General features: G+C 38.7%; 1 protein-coding gene across 7 annotated transcripts in view; it reads right to left on the bottom strand.

Moving 5' to 3' along the window:
* The window catches only part of SLC10A7 (solute carrier family 10 member 7), a 278,259-nt gene extending 263,969 nt beyond the window's left edge, over window positions 1–14,290 (bottom strand). For all 7 annotated transcript variants that reach the window (XM_004456494.4, XM_023588241.2, XM_004456498.5 and 4 more), the window contains exons 1-2: window positions 13,524–14,290; window positions 7,292–7,374 (exon numbers count right to left, since the gene is read on the bottom strand). In XM_004456494.4, coding sequence (XP_004456551.1) covers window positions 7,292–7,374; window positions 13,524–13,623 — 183 coding nt within the window. In that variant the 5' untranslated portion in view covers window positions 13,624–14,290. The remainder of the gene's footprint in view (window positions 1–7,291; window positions 7,375–13,523) is intronic.
* Window positions 14,291–14,823: the final 533 nt, after the last annotated feature.

The following is a 14,823-nucleotide window of genomic DNA, read 5'->3' as shown; positions in this document are numbered from 1 at the left end:
AAGAGCTAACCTTAAATTGAATCAAAATTCATAAAGTTCCACCCCACAGAAAACTTGAGCATCAGCAATTCTGAGAATTCTCAGTAGTCTTGAGACTATATCTCATTTAAATATACCCAGAGGCATTGGATAAATACCAACTAAATGTAAGTAAAAAAAAAATTTAGATCACAATAAAATTATTAGCCAGTACATAGTATCGAAGTAATTTGCATATATTTCTGATAGGACTATAAAATGGTATAACTTTTCTGAAAAGGAATTTGGGAATATCAAGGGCTATAATATAATTCACATACTTAGACCCAAAACTTTCATGTCTAGGCATTTATTATAAGGACATAAAAAATGGTTACAAACAACTCACAGTATTATCTATTAGAGAAAAATCTGGAAATTACTTAAATGTCCAAAAATGGGAATTAAATAAAGTATAACCAGAGTGTGATGAGCTTTTAAAAATCATTTTAAAAGTGTGTTAAAGGTGTGGGGAGCCACCCGCTGTGAAATCTATTTACAGCCTCCAACAACATGGGCGGATTTCACAACTACCTCAGCCCTGCCCCGCCATTTCTTTCTTCTTCTTCCTCTTTGTTTCTTTGTTCTCCCCTTCCCGCCACAAACTGTGGTGACCACAGCACTACACATGCGCAAGGCGCGAAACTCTGCAGACCGGGCATGAACTTTCAGCCAATCCTCCCCTTGGACGCCTGCCACCCGCAAGACCAGCCTATCACCTATGTACATGTTCCCTTCCCTCAGTATAAATTGTACTATCCTACCTCTAATAAACGAGGCTTGATCAGAATCCTGTCTTGCCTCCATTCTTTCTCGTCCCCTGCCCCTACCCCCGCTTCTTCCCTCAGGTCCCTGGACTCGCCCCCACTGGTTCGGACATAAAGGAATGAGACATTTCTGGACTCTGTTCTCCCCCAGGAGCTTTGAACAACTAACAAAAACAGCAGAAACTCTTGCTTAAAGCTCCAGAAAACAATTAAAGACTGCAGTAATAAGGTGAGTGCTGAAGAAAACGGCTACTTAAAAGTGATAGGATCTTATGGCACCCTGGCTAGCCCATTCCCAACCCCAAATCTCTGGTCCTGGTTCTGGAGAGAGCAGAGTAACTGTCCTGCACATATTGAGAGCAAGTATATTTGGCCCAATCTGTCTTGTGATGGCCTGAGCGTCTTGCCATCCTGCACATAAAAGCAGTTCACAGGACTCTCCTTCAGAGCATTGTGCAAGAGCAGTCAAGTCATGCTGCCTGGGGCAAGAAATTGCTGGCTGTGGGACACACAGTGAAGTGCCCTGGACCCTGAGGAGACTGTTTTTTAGAGAAGAGGTACATTTGGAATTGCATATGTGGGGAAATTCCACATGCACATGTCCAAGAAAAGACAAGTGTGCAGAAAGGATCAGAGAGGCCCCTACTCTTTGGCCTCAACCAATTTCCTAAACTCACTGTATGGATAAGCCCTAAAAGAGAATGTTAGCACAGGTCAACCTGCAAAGACTGGCAAAGGTGCTTTCTTTTTTTTTTCCTTTTTTTTCAATTTTGTTAGTTATGACAAAGAAAGATCTGTCATAACACAGGATGGATGCAAGCTTAAGGAACAGATGCCTTAGAGTCTAAATTCCAGCAATAATACATTAAAATATCAAAATGTCCACATTTCAACAAAAGATTACTAAACATACAAAGAAACAGGAAGCAATGGTCCAGGCAAAGGAGAAGATTAAAGCACTAGAAACCATCAATAAGGAGGATCAGACATAGGACATACCAGATAAAAAAAAATCAGGAAAATGATAGAAGAACACAAAGAGAATATCAACAAAGAGAAAGAAATTATGAAAAGGAATCAGACCTGAGACCATCATGACAGAAGTTAAAAATTTCCTAGAGGGATTCAACAGCAGATTGAAACAGGCAGAAGAATCAGAGGACAGGAAGATAAGACAATTGAAATCATCCAATCTGAGGAGCAGAAAATATAAAGAATGAAGAAAATTGAACAGAGACTAAAGAACCTGTTAGACACCATCAAGCATACCAATATATGCACTGCGGGAGTCCCAGAAGAGAAGAAAGGGGTGAGGAGAACAGTCAAAAAAATATGACTGAAAACTTCCCAAATTTAACAAAAGACAAGAATATACACATCCAAGACACTCAATGAACTCCAAACAGGGTAAACCCAAACAGATGCATGCTGCAGCATATTATAATTAAACTGTCAAATGTGAAAGATAAAGAGAATTCTGAAAGCCACAAGAAAGAAGCAACATGCCACGTACAAAGAAACCTCAATATGATAAACAGTGATTTTTCAGTGGAAATCATGGAGGCAAGAAGGCAGTAAGATGTATATTTAAAGTGCTGAAAGCAAAAAAAAATTGCCAACCAAGAATTCTATATCTAGCAAACAGTCTTTCAAAACAGAGAGAGAGTTTAAGACATTCCCAGAGAAACCAGGGAGTTTGTCACTAGTTCAACTCGCTAAGAGATGCTAAAGAGAGTTCTGCAGATTAAAAGGAAAGGACAATGGACAATAGATCACATGAAAAAATAAAGATCTCTGGTATGGGTAACAATATGGGTAAATATAAATGCCAATACTATTTTATTTTTTATCTGTAATGCTACTTTTTATTTCCTAACAGGATCTAAAAGGCAAATGCATAAAATATAATGATACATCAGTGGCTTTGGACTCATATAATCATGTAATTTGTAACAAGAACTACATAAATGTGAAGGGATAGAGAAGTCTATGAACATAGTGTGCGTATACTATTTAAGTTGGTACCAAAGCAAAGGAGATTGCTACAGATTATGATGTTAAATTTAAGCCCCATGGTAACTACAAAGAAACTATGAGAGGATATGCAAGCTCACAGAGACAGAAATCTGATTATACTTACCTGGGGTTAGGAGTAGGGGTATAGGTTATTAATGTAATAGGTATAGGGTTTCTTTTTAGGGAGTTTGGGACATTTTAGTAATGAATGGTGGTGAGGGTAGCACAACATTGTGAATGTGATTAATCCTATTACTTACTATGCAGCTGGTACCATTTTATATGGAATTACTATCACAATTTAAACTGAATATATTATCTAATATAACAATTCCACTTCTAGGACTTTATCCTTTCCAAATACCCCAACTGTGGGAAACGACATATTTTCAGGTTATCCTTTACAGAGTTGTTTGTACTAGCAAAGCGTATAAATTATCTAAATGTGCATCAATAGAGGACTGGTTAAACGTATCATAATACATCTATACAATGGACTACTATTCAGCATATAAAAAGAAACAGGAAATTTCTTTATGCATTAATATGAAACGATCATGTTTTCAAGATTTAAAAAAGGTAGTGTCAAATAGTATTAAAAACTATAATTTGTAGGAGATTATATATGTAAGTTTTAAAAAAAATATCTCTTGAAAGGTGAACAGAAAATTTTTCACATTGGTTATATATGTGGAGGGGTAAAAGGAAGAATTTTAATCATATACCCTTTTGTGCCTTTTGATTCTGAACAGTGTGAAAAAATCACAGTTAATAAAAGTAAACAAGTATGGGCCATGATGTGAACCAATGTATATGAGGTGCAGAGGTGCCCAAAGATGTACTTACCAAATCCAATGGATGTGTCATGATGATGGGAACGAGTGTTGTTGGGGGGGGGGGAGAGGGGGGGTGGGGGGGTGGGGTTGAATGGGACCTCACATATATATTTTTAATGTAATATTATTACAAAGTCAATAAAAAATTAAAAAATTAAAAAAAATAAAATAAAATAAAAGTAAACAAATAAAAATTAAAAATATTAAATTACATGAAAAAATAATCATTATACAGTGTTACCTGGAAAATATAGGATTATATATGTGGGTATGTATGTATGTGTATATGAATATAAATTTATCTCAATTTTATTTAGAAAGTATTCTTTATATAAAACATGCTTAGAGAAAAAAGACTAAAAATACACTGATGTTAATAATAATTTATTCTTTTTTAATCTTTCTACATGGGTAAATACTACTTTTATAATCAGAAAAAATAAAAGAAATAAAATGTAGTTAGAAAATGCTAGTTGAGCTAATAAATGACATTGAGAAACAGCGCCATTGCATCAAAAGAACAGCAGAGAACCCAGCAAAATGAGTCATGAGGGCCCAGAATCAATGTTTAGCCATGAGGGGCCTCCTATCAGGGAAATAACAGGTACGAAGTGTTCCTAAGAAAGGCTTTCAAGATTGCCACAAAAATTTAGTGTCATATATTTTCCATATCTTCTTTATAAAACCGTAAGGATAAAATAAGGTAACACTGGAAAAGAAAAGGCAAGCAAACACTATAAAATCCAAAATGGTATCATTCCATATATATATGTCTGTGTGTAGAGTTTAGGACCACACACCCAAATAAAGGCTACGATGAATAAATGAAAAGATGACTTTACATGACATTTTGTTGATTCACATGTAATACAGGTTAAATTCCATTAAAATCAATTCAAGAATATATCCCACTGATTATACCAAAGTCTCACTGTCAGGGTCAAAAAATTGCTTAAAATCAGCTCTAACTGGGCTGTAGAAGTGTTTTCATTAGATACCAATTTTCCTTCTAACCCATGTTAGACCTTTAACTGATTTACTTTCTGAGAGTCAGCTTCATGGCTCTCGTCTTGTAACAAGCAGCATGAGCATAAAATTTGATTGCCAAACTTATTTCCAAAGTAATGGGATGAAAAACAATACTCTGTTTAGGAAAATAAGGAAAAACTTTTTATTATTCCCTACTTAGCAACCTTTTTCAGGCCCTGAGCTTCCTGCTTTCTATCTTTGGCCCGCACGGTGTTTTGTAGCCATAGGCACTTAATTGTAATTGTTTAATTAAACTGGTCTGCAAAAGTCTTTAAGTGACAAATCCTCTGAAAACGTAGGCTGAATCTAGCTAAATGTAAAATATATGTCAAATGTGACTTTACTTCACTTCAACAAAAATTTCAGAAACCATTTCAACGGGTATTTCAAAAACTAGAAATCATTCACAGTCATAAAATTGAAGATTCAGCGTTGTATTAGCACAAGGTCCTTCATAATTGGAATAAATTAGTAAAAAAATTTTAGAATATACATCATTAAATCAATATATGAGTAATACTATATGAAATAATCAAAATAAGTCAAACTTGAATGAGACCAATGTAAATGCTTTCAAATAAACTCAAGTCAATATTAATTTACCAAATATGGCCTGTGTGCAAAAAGCACCATTCTAGGACCTAATGGGATACAAAAGGAGTGGTCCCAACTGAAAAACCTGAAAGCATTAATAAGAAAAGAAATAAGACTGCTGGCTACTAACTTCTTCAGTTGCCCAGGAAATTAGGAAAGTTTAGAAATATTTTTAACATTACAAAGATGCTATCTAGGACATCTTGAGTTAAATGGCTTTTGAAAAGGATTTAATATTATATTGGTTGAAAAGAACCTTTGATGGAGGAAATTGGCTTTGATGGCCACTTAGATGCTGCAATAAAGAACAGGATCAAGGCATTTCATCATTAGGTCCAAATTAGCTAGATGACTGAAGGTTTCCTAGGTGCTTATAGAAGTCGGTCCTAAGAGGAAAAAGCTTGATAGCTGTGACAGTCTTCCTTCTTCAACTCCTGCATTCCACAAAGTTGGCTGCTTTACAGAATAGCATTAAGTAAGAAGCTAAGGAGTGAGAGAAATCAAGTCTCATGCCAGATTTCCCATGGCATAAGTAACAGCTGTAGCCATTAAGAAGCCACCAGGGGAAGTAGTTAGAGCAACGTCCCAAGTAGAGGACTTGGGTAAGGCAGCTGCTCCACAAACAGCATAAGCCAAGGCCAGCAGGAAGACCTTAATGTAAGATCAGTCCAGCACCTCGGTAGTGGCAAATATCTTTTTGTATCAGTGTGCCCCAGATTTGAGTGCCAATATTAGCACTCAGGTGTTGAGAGCAAAAAGCCTATGCCTGTAAATGCCATTCCTGGTCCTTTCATATCAATGAAACTTCAAAAGCTGGAATTTGACATGCTTAGGAAATCCTGTCCCATGCCAGTTATTTTCAAAAGAGCAAGTAAATAATGAGTGAGATCAGTTAGAATTCTCAATTTATCAGTTGTAGACACTGACCTATGTATATTAAAATATACCCCATTTAAAACTTAACCTAATAACAGAAGAATACATAAATTTAGTAAAATCATCTTTTTTCCATGTTGCCACTAGGGTAATCTAAGGAGATAACTAAATTGGGTCTTCATTCAAACCACTCTTAAACTAAAAAACAAATAAATAAGGAAATTCTGAGCTTCTTAAAATCAGTTTAACTCATGATGCTAAAACAGAATTTTTAACCTTGGGAGCTATTTCAATAAAATCTTTCTTACACAGTAAGCGTTCCCCATCTATATAAGAATTCATATTACAATGACAACTTTTAAAACTCTCTATATAAATTTCTTCAAAAGCAAGTGGGGGGAGTGGATGTGGTTCAGTAGTTGAGTGCCTGCTTTCCATGTATGAGGTCCTGGGTTCAATCTCTGGTACCTCCTTAAAAAAAAAAAGTAAGTGGGTTTTTTCTCCTCTTTCTTCTATTAGAAATCAAAAAGCATTATAAATTCTACTAATTCCTCTCTCTGACTTAAAAATGTCTTGATTCTTTTACTCCCAAGAGAATTATCTGTTCAGTGAAACCTAGATCGCTCAATAACAATATCAGTATGTCTTCATGATGGATTGTGACTTAGCATATAAAATAGCAATATTTCCTTAAAATATTTATTAATAACTAATAGATATGCTAGCAAAGACTAAGTTTTTAAAATTAGTTAGAAGTTATGACATAATAAGAAAACACTAGAGGAGCACAAGGTCTAGGAACAAAAGATGATCCACAATCATCATGGAAACTCAACTAAACACCAACTCAGATGTGCTCAAGGGTAGCAGTTGCCACCATAATCATCATCAATAATTTTAGGAAGACCTGAAGTAGATGCTTCAGTTCAGTTGTATTAAAAATGTCCTCGTTATAACCACATTTTCGGGATCCATGCTGCTCGACTAAAAATCATCTAGAATATGTAGGGACAAAATACAAGTCCTTTGTGGCGAAATTATACCTTCAGACTATAGCTGACAATGACCTTACAGAAGGACTTGGAAATTTCATAACAGTAAGGATAAATTAAATGTTTCTCCCTCCTTTCAATGTACTCCCATAGGTTACAGTACCTCTGTTTTTAATGACAGTCCACTGTTAAAGAATATTGTTGCAACAGCAATGTAGGTTACAGTTATTTCTGGCTTCAGTGGTCCTAAAAAGAGAGAAATGAGTTACTGTGACAAAATAGCTTTCAGTAGATAACTTGGTATGCAAGAAGAATCCTTTGGAGGAGATACATGATAGTCTAATTATTACTGTTGCCCTAATGTAATTTTGTTTGGACAGTTAAGCATTTACTATAATGCCAGTCAAACTCCACAGAAGATTTTCATGAGGGCAAGGACCATGGCTCCCTGGTTCAGTACAGTATCCTTAGACCAGAAGAATAAAAAAGCACACAGCAAAGGATATAAGCAACATCCTTCAATAGAGGCCCCATTTATATCTACCACTCTTACCAGTGATTACATAAGGAGCTTTTACTCCTACAATCAAAATTCCCCACACCAAAAGAAGAGAAACAACAGAAGTTTCCTTCTCTTCATCAAATATTATTTTATTCCTTCTAGAATATCAGAAATAAAAGTTTATCTTTTTGCATCAAGTTCTGCCAAAGTTTATTCATTTAACAAATACTTGTTGAGCAAGTATTTAACAAATACTATGTGAATGAGAGAATGTACATGAAGTATTTAACAACATATCGCAATGATTATAATTATTATTAAATCATGCTAGGCTTTGGGGGTAGTGTGGTGAACCAGACAGGCATAGTCCTTGCCCTCCAGAAAATCCTACTGGAGTTAGGCTGACATAACAGCAAATGCATTAACTCTATGAGGGCAATAGAAACAACACTAAAGTAGGCTTGTACACAATTAGCTTTAAGACATTAAGGTGCTAACCACTGAACAACATTCTCTTAAAGATGCAGTTTTGAGATAAGCAATATTATACCCTTATACCAGTGGTTCTCAAGTAAGGGCGGTTTTGCCCCCTATAGGATATTTGTCAATGTCCAGAAAATTTGTTTGGTTGTCACAAATTGGGGTGGAGGTGTGTGCTACTGGCATCTAGTTGGTTGAGATCTAGGATGTTGCTAAATATCCCCCCTCAACCACAAAATAGCTGGTCTAAAATGTCAATGGTGCTGACATTTTTGCCTGCTGCATAGCAATATTTTAAAATCTGAGATGATCTCATATTCATCATTCCCCTCAGCCCCTTTAAACAAAAGAAGAGGAACATAACATGGCTCCTCCAAACTCTGAAACCCTCCACCATATCTAAAGGTAATGCCTAATAAATGGAGGGAAGACAAAACTCAGAAAATGTCACTGTTCATTCTGTCAATAAATATTTTTTGAACACCTACTATGGCTTAGGTACTTGAAGCACATCAGTGAATAAAAGAAACAAAGATCCTCTCAAACATCACAATAAATTTTCTATATACCTAGCATTTACACAAATCATTTTGCTAAGATCTAAGAAAGGAAGCATTTCAGGGCAGTAAAGGCTGTTCAAAAACTTTTAAAAAGAGGTAAATTATGTTTATGTCTGTGAATGAATGAATCTGCCTCAGCATCTCCCAACCTAGAAAGCAGTATTTCCTACACAATTGAGGTAGATGATTCAGCAGATTTTAAAATCAAGGAGTTGGGGGAAGTGAATTTGGCTCAACAGATAGAGCATCCGCCTACCACATGGGAGGTCCAGGGTTCAAACCCAGGGCCTCCTGACCCGTGTGACGAGCTGGCTCACGCACAGTGCTGACGTGTGCAAAGAGTGCCCTACCATGCAGGGGTGTCTGGGGAGCCCCACGTGCAAGGAGTGCACCCTGTAAGAAGAGCTGCCCAGCGCAAAAAAAAAAGTGCAGCCTGCCCAGAAATGGTGCCGCACACACGGAGAGGTAACACAGCAAGATGACACAACAAAAAGAGACACAGATTCCCAGTGCAGCTGACAAGAATGCAAGCGGACAAAGAAGAAGACACAGCGAATGGACACAGACAGCAGACAACTGGGGAAGTAGAGAGAAATAAAAAATAAATCTAAAAAATAAAATAAAATCAAGGAGTTGGGCTTGATTTAGAAGTATATGCCTTCCAGGAATTTTAATACTCTAATACCCTATATTCTTACACTCAATATCATTTTTTATTGTTTTCCTCCAACACCATTTTTATGAGAACTTCTTGTCAATTGTGGTTTTTCTCAGAGTGGGGCCTCCCGAATTTCCATATAGGAAGGGTTAGACTTAGCAAAATGGTTGCAAGTGAAAGTGACAGGACATGTCCAAAGACACATCATCATAGCAAGCACACAGCTTTTACTTAGATTGCAGATTTGGGGGGGGGGGGGGGTGAGGGGGAATAACTAAAGCATCTGTCTTAGTTGACTAACAACTGCACTTTTTAAGAAATGAACTCTTTCCACACTTCCCACACACATACATAAATACAGACGATGACTATTAACTAATTAGCATAATTCTGTGGAATGGTTCCTGACTTTCAATATTTTAATTCTAGACTTAGGGTACTGTCTTTGTATTAGATCACACATAAATAACTCTAATCCATGAAATGACATGGTGACAATATTCCAGGGTTACCTATGACGTGTCTGTAAGATGGAAGGGGGACTCATTCTGATCTGGTGCCTTTGAAACATGATCACCTGTGATGCAAACACATCACCCAAGCTGAGAATACGGAAGTAGAAGCAACCCAGAAGTGGAGATAAAGACTTGGCAAATATTTGCACAGAGGTAAGAGTTGAAAAGCCAAGATATAAAAGTGGCATTTGCCTCCACCCACAAAAGGTAATGATTAGATCCTCTAAGTCACCAAAATAACCAGTTTCGGATCATAAGAGATCTATAAAGCACAAAGTGGAACTATAAATTTTACTGGGCTGGTTTTCCCGTAAACAAAATCAAAAAGGTTTATCAATGAAAATGTAAGAGGCACACTGAAAAACACAATAAAAAGAAAAATTAGCCATAAAGAAAAGTGAATTTTGAACTCCAAAACCCCTGCTTTTTATGAAATGGGGAGGGAGAAAGGAAAACATTTTGGAATGCTTAAGAATGCAAACAACCACCATCATGTCACAAAATCTACTCACCACCAAAGGAAATTTCACTTCTAAACCTAATCAAAGGTATTTTTGCTTATATACTTAAGTAAATGGAATGTTTCTGATTATGTTTTTTAATGGAAAAATACAACAGCTTCTTTAGCATTAATGTCTCATTAAAGCCAATAATTTAAGAAAAGATGCCAGTAGAAATGAGGATCACACTCTGTATTTCCAAAAGAGTAAACTGTTCTCTTTCCACGAATGAATAGGGCAGTACTGAACTCTTGCAAACTCCAAGGTACACATATCATTGATCAAGGTTTCCCTAAATTTGAGTGGAACAGAATCTATATAGGTACCTTTTTATTTTCAACTTTCTTCTACATATTTAGAAATGAAATATAACTGAGTCAAATAAATAGTGAACTAAGAAATTATCTAGGCTCATATCTGTATTATTATATTTCTTATTTTGGAGAGTCACTCAACTTCCCTATATTTTAGAGTTTGTATATCTATAAACTTCCTGCCACACTTAACTCACCAATTGGCTCTAAAGATTTGTTTAAGTGAGATCAGATCATTCATGTGACATTTTTGGTATAAAGGTCTTACATTGAAAATAAACAGTGTCGTTGTTAAGATATACAATCCTGGTAAAGGTGAAGTGATCGTCTTAACAAACTGAAGACTACCAAAACTTTTTCCTATTTAAGAAATTGTCTAGAAAATTGTTCTATTGAAAAATTTTCAGTCAATGCAAACACATTAAAAATCACATTCCTGATGTATAAACTTCATAAACAGAACCTTTTGACTAAAAATTACAAGCAAAAAGAGGCACTTTTAGACATTGTAAAGAGCAGGATACGATATAAACATTTTCAGCAGCCATTCTTCTTCTTGTTCCTAGACGTTTGTTGTTTTAGCCAGTGGAGTGAAAGTGCTACCTGATACTATTTGGAGACCTATTTTATTTAAGAGGTTTTGTGGGTGGGGAGGTTAAAAAAGCTCAACAGAAGTGTCAAGAACTTAGCCTGACAGCCAATATAGGAAATCCAAACAACTGTTCATTTTTTGTTTGTCTTTTGCTTTGAGAGAAAGTATTTTTTTTTTACACATGGACAGATAACAAAGAAATCATATGTAGTACACTGCAGTCTAATAATAGCTGAATTTGTTCTGCTCTTTGCGCCAAGAGTCAGAACATGGAAAATGTCTTTATTACTCAAGTCCTTCTTTATAATGGTTATTCACTTTGAATGATTTTTTGCCAGGACAATTACTATGGATTTTGCACCTGGTATGAACTGAGGAGGAGCCCTGTTCTCTAGTCCTTCTTCTTTCCTAAGAGAGTTACCTTAACCTAGAGTCACCTCACCTCAGGTCTCATGATCTTCAACCGTAAAAGAAGTATGTTGGACTAAAATACTTTAAAGGTCCCTTTTGGCTTTTATATTCAAATCTTTTATAGCTAAACAAGGAACGGAATGATCCTATATTGATGGCATAAGCATTAGTGAAAATGGGGAAACAATATTTCTAAGATACAATAATGTTCCAAAAACATCAAAAAGCAGAGTCAGAGGGAACACTTAAGATTTAAAAATCTATCTCAGACCTGCCACAGGTGGAAGCCCTAGGAAAAAGACTCCACACTCAACAACCCCTTCTCCCTCCAAAACATTCTGGGAATCTAAGACAAAAGGGAGTTTACCTAAACTAGCTCCTGCTGATTTAAACTTGAAGATTACAGAGCACCTATAATTTCAACCTAAAACTGATCAAATAAGAGATCTAAAAATAGAAGCTACAAATAATGAAGTATGTTTTCCAGATCACCTGAAGAGCCTCAAACTTTAATTCTTACTACCAAGTTAGCTCCAGGGGCAGGGAATCATTTTACAGAACCTGAAATACCAGCATTCACATGAGTTTTCCAAAAGTTCACAGAGAAGCTGTGTCAAAGAAGAAACTGGTATCTTCAGAGAGAGAAACCACAAGGAATAACATCTTTATTCTCACAGTCACATACTCTACACATTTTGAACTAAGCTGAATATAGATGGGGGGGGGGGGGGAAACAAGCTTTCATCTCCACAGTCTTTGTTCAATTAATTCATTTTACAAGATTCCCAGAAGCTACTTCTAAATGAAGAAATTGATGGGAGAAATTGAAGAAACCACTGTTCTCCTGAGAGATCATCTCAGTCACTCCCATCATGGTTTTTTTTTTAAAAGGTACAACTTCAAATATCTTTGTGAGCATTTTCTACCCTAACAAGATTTTGTATGCTCATTTCGGTCCTTATTTGCCCTTTAGTATGACATGTATTAAACCTGTCAAAAAGCATGGAAACTGACAAACAAGTTCAAAAAGACCATTGAAATGAAAAAATTAAATTAACGTTTTGGAAAAGTGCGAAATGATAGTCTAAGGGGAGGCAGGGGAAGAAAGGGCTAATGCTATTTCCAGTCAGTTTCCACCAGTGCCCATCCCCACATTACAAGGCTCCCACTCTTCAGATATCAGAGTGTGTTGTTAGCCTGCCTGTATTTTCTTTCCAAAATACACACTACACATAGTCTAACACAGCCTGTATCTGTTAGCATGCTGGTGTAGCAACTGGGTCCCAGCAGCACACGGAAGTAATGTCCTGTAATGAAAAAGTGCAACGTGTCAGTCGGTTTAGGGGTTTCTGGGGCGGCAGCAAATGCAGCAAATCACCACTCTCCAAAATGTGGGTCACAAAATCTGAGGGGGAGGGTCCTTTTTCCCCCATCCCCGCCTTTTTTTTTCTTTAGCGTGGGGGTGGGGAGTAGGACGGAAACATACTAACGATCTCCATTCCAAATAGACAACCTAGGCAGCTCCTGGCAACCTAAGGTCCCTTGGGATAGGACGCTACTTTGAAAGGAAGAGGAATAACTTTCATTCTCAGTAACCTCATTCCTTGGCGCTAAGGAGAGTCATTGTTCGCGGAAAAGGCGACCAGTGCTCAAATTCTTTTGCTCGGTTCCTAGATACAAATCCCCTTGGGAATAGGCAAGTTAAAAATAAAATAAAACAGCAAAAAGGCCTAAGGAAACCCTGGGCTGGTCAGTGCCCCTGAGAGAGAGGCAGGCATTCCTCAATTACTGTCTCCTTCCCCAAACTCGCAATTAGTCTTGAAGTGAGAATCGCGGTGGGGTATGCAGAGTAGTAACACTTACCCCCATTCACCCCTACGGAAGGCTTCAGTTTAGCTCCGGCGATCACCAGCACTATTCCGAGCATGAACCATTCTTTCCTCATTCTATCCAACAGCCCCATGTTTGTTAGGGTGGGTGGGTTTTGTTTATTTGTTTGGCTTTTTTTCTTTTCAAGCTGCGATCACTTAATCCCCTAGGCGTCTCCACAGTTTCCTCGGTCCCTCCTGACATGCAGCAGAGCAAGTCAAATTGCCACTTGTAAACGACAAAGTAGAGGGTTCCCTCAGCGGCTTTGAGGAGGGCTGGGAGTAGTAGTATCCAGTGACAGGAAAGTCTCACTGAGCGCCGCCATCACTACCGCACGCCTAGTAATAGAAGCGCACAAGGAGGGCGCCACCGCAGCTCTGGCCGCGGACTCCCAAGCGCAGATATTCTAAACCCGGAACTTGGGCGAGGCAGACAGCCGCAGACAGTGGTATGTGCAAGGAGGCTTACCGCCGGGTAGGGGTGACAGACCTGCCGCCGCCAAGACCTGCGGAGCCTTAGGAATGACTGACGCGGAGGGCGGCATGAGGCGCCACAACCGCCCATCCTCAGCGAGGGTTCCACTCCAACAAACCTTCGAGCACAGCGGCACATACCCACGGAGTGCATCCTAGGGGAGCTTCTCTTGGGGCTCCGCCATGAGCCTACGGGAGGGGCTAGCGCACAGCTGGTGCAGAGATGTCTCTGCCTGCAAGCGGCAGCGGTGTGCAAGTTTAGAAAGCCGCGCTTCTTCTAGGGATTACGACGCTTCCCAAATGCCGGCGCTGACGTGTGCGCAGAAGGCGGGAGTGGCTGCTCCTGGTCGGGAAGAGGGCTGCGGGAGTTCGACGCGCTAGGTGGTCGGCGCCAGAACTCGTTTCCTTGGGGGCGAGAGTGAGGGTCTCTAAGCCCCGGGAGTGGATGGAAAGGTGGGCGCCGGGTCGACGCCTAAGTTCGCAGGGACCCGTAGTCCCTCATCCGCAGCAACCCGGGGCGGGCGGGCGCTGGGCCCCGAGCCCCCTCCCAGGGGCCCTCCGAGTGGGAAGGAGGCCCGGGTGCAGGCCCCTGCCTTGGGTGGGGACCCGCGTTCCTTGATGGACGGTGAGTGAGTGCCCCAGCCCCCTTCTTCCCCCACGAGGCTAATCGTGGGGGCGGGGTGGGGTCTGCGCTCGCAGGACCGGAGGGTCGCAGGTACCCCGTCTGACCCACCGAAGCAACCAGACCATTCTTGGAAAGGGGATTAGGGACTTTAATGGTTAACTATAGAATTTAAGGTTTGAAAAGGATTCTTCAATGA

The sequence above is a fragment of the Dasypus novemcinctus genome, chromosome 1 (assembly GCF_030445035.2).
Source record: "Dasypus novemcinctus isolate mDasNov1 chromosome 1, mDasNov1.1.hap2, whole genome shotgun sequence".
NCBI lineage: Eukaryota > Metazoa > Chordata > Mammalia > Cingulata > Dasypodidae > Dasypus > Dasypus novemcinctus.
The sequence above is the reverse complement of the archived record's forward strand: the minus strand, read 5'-3'. Positions and strand labels throughout refer to the sequence as shown.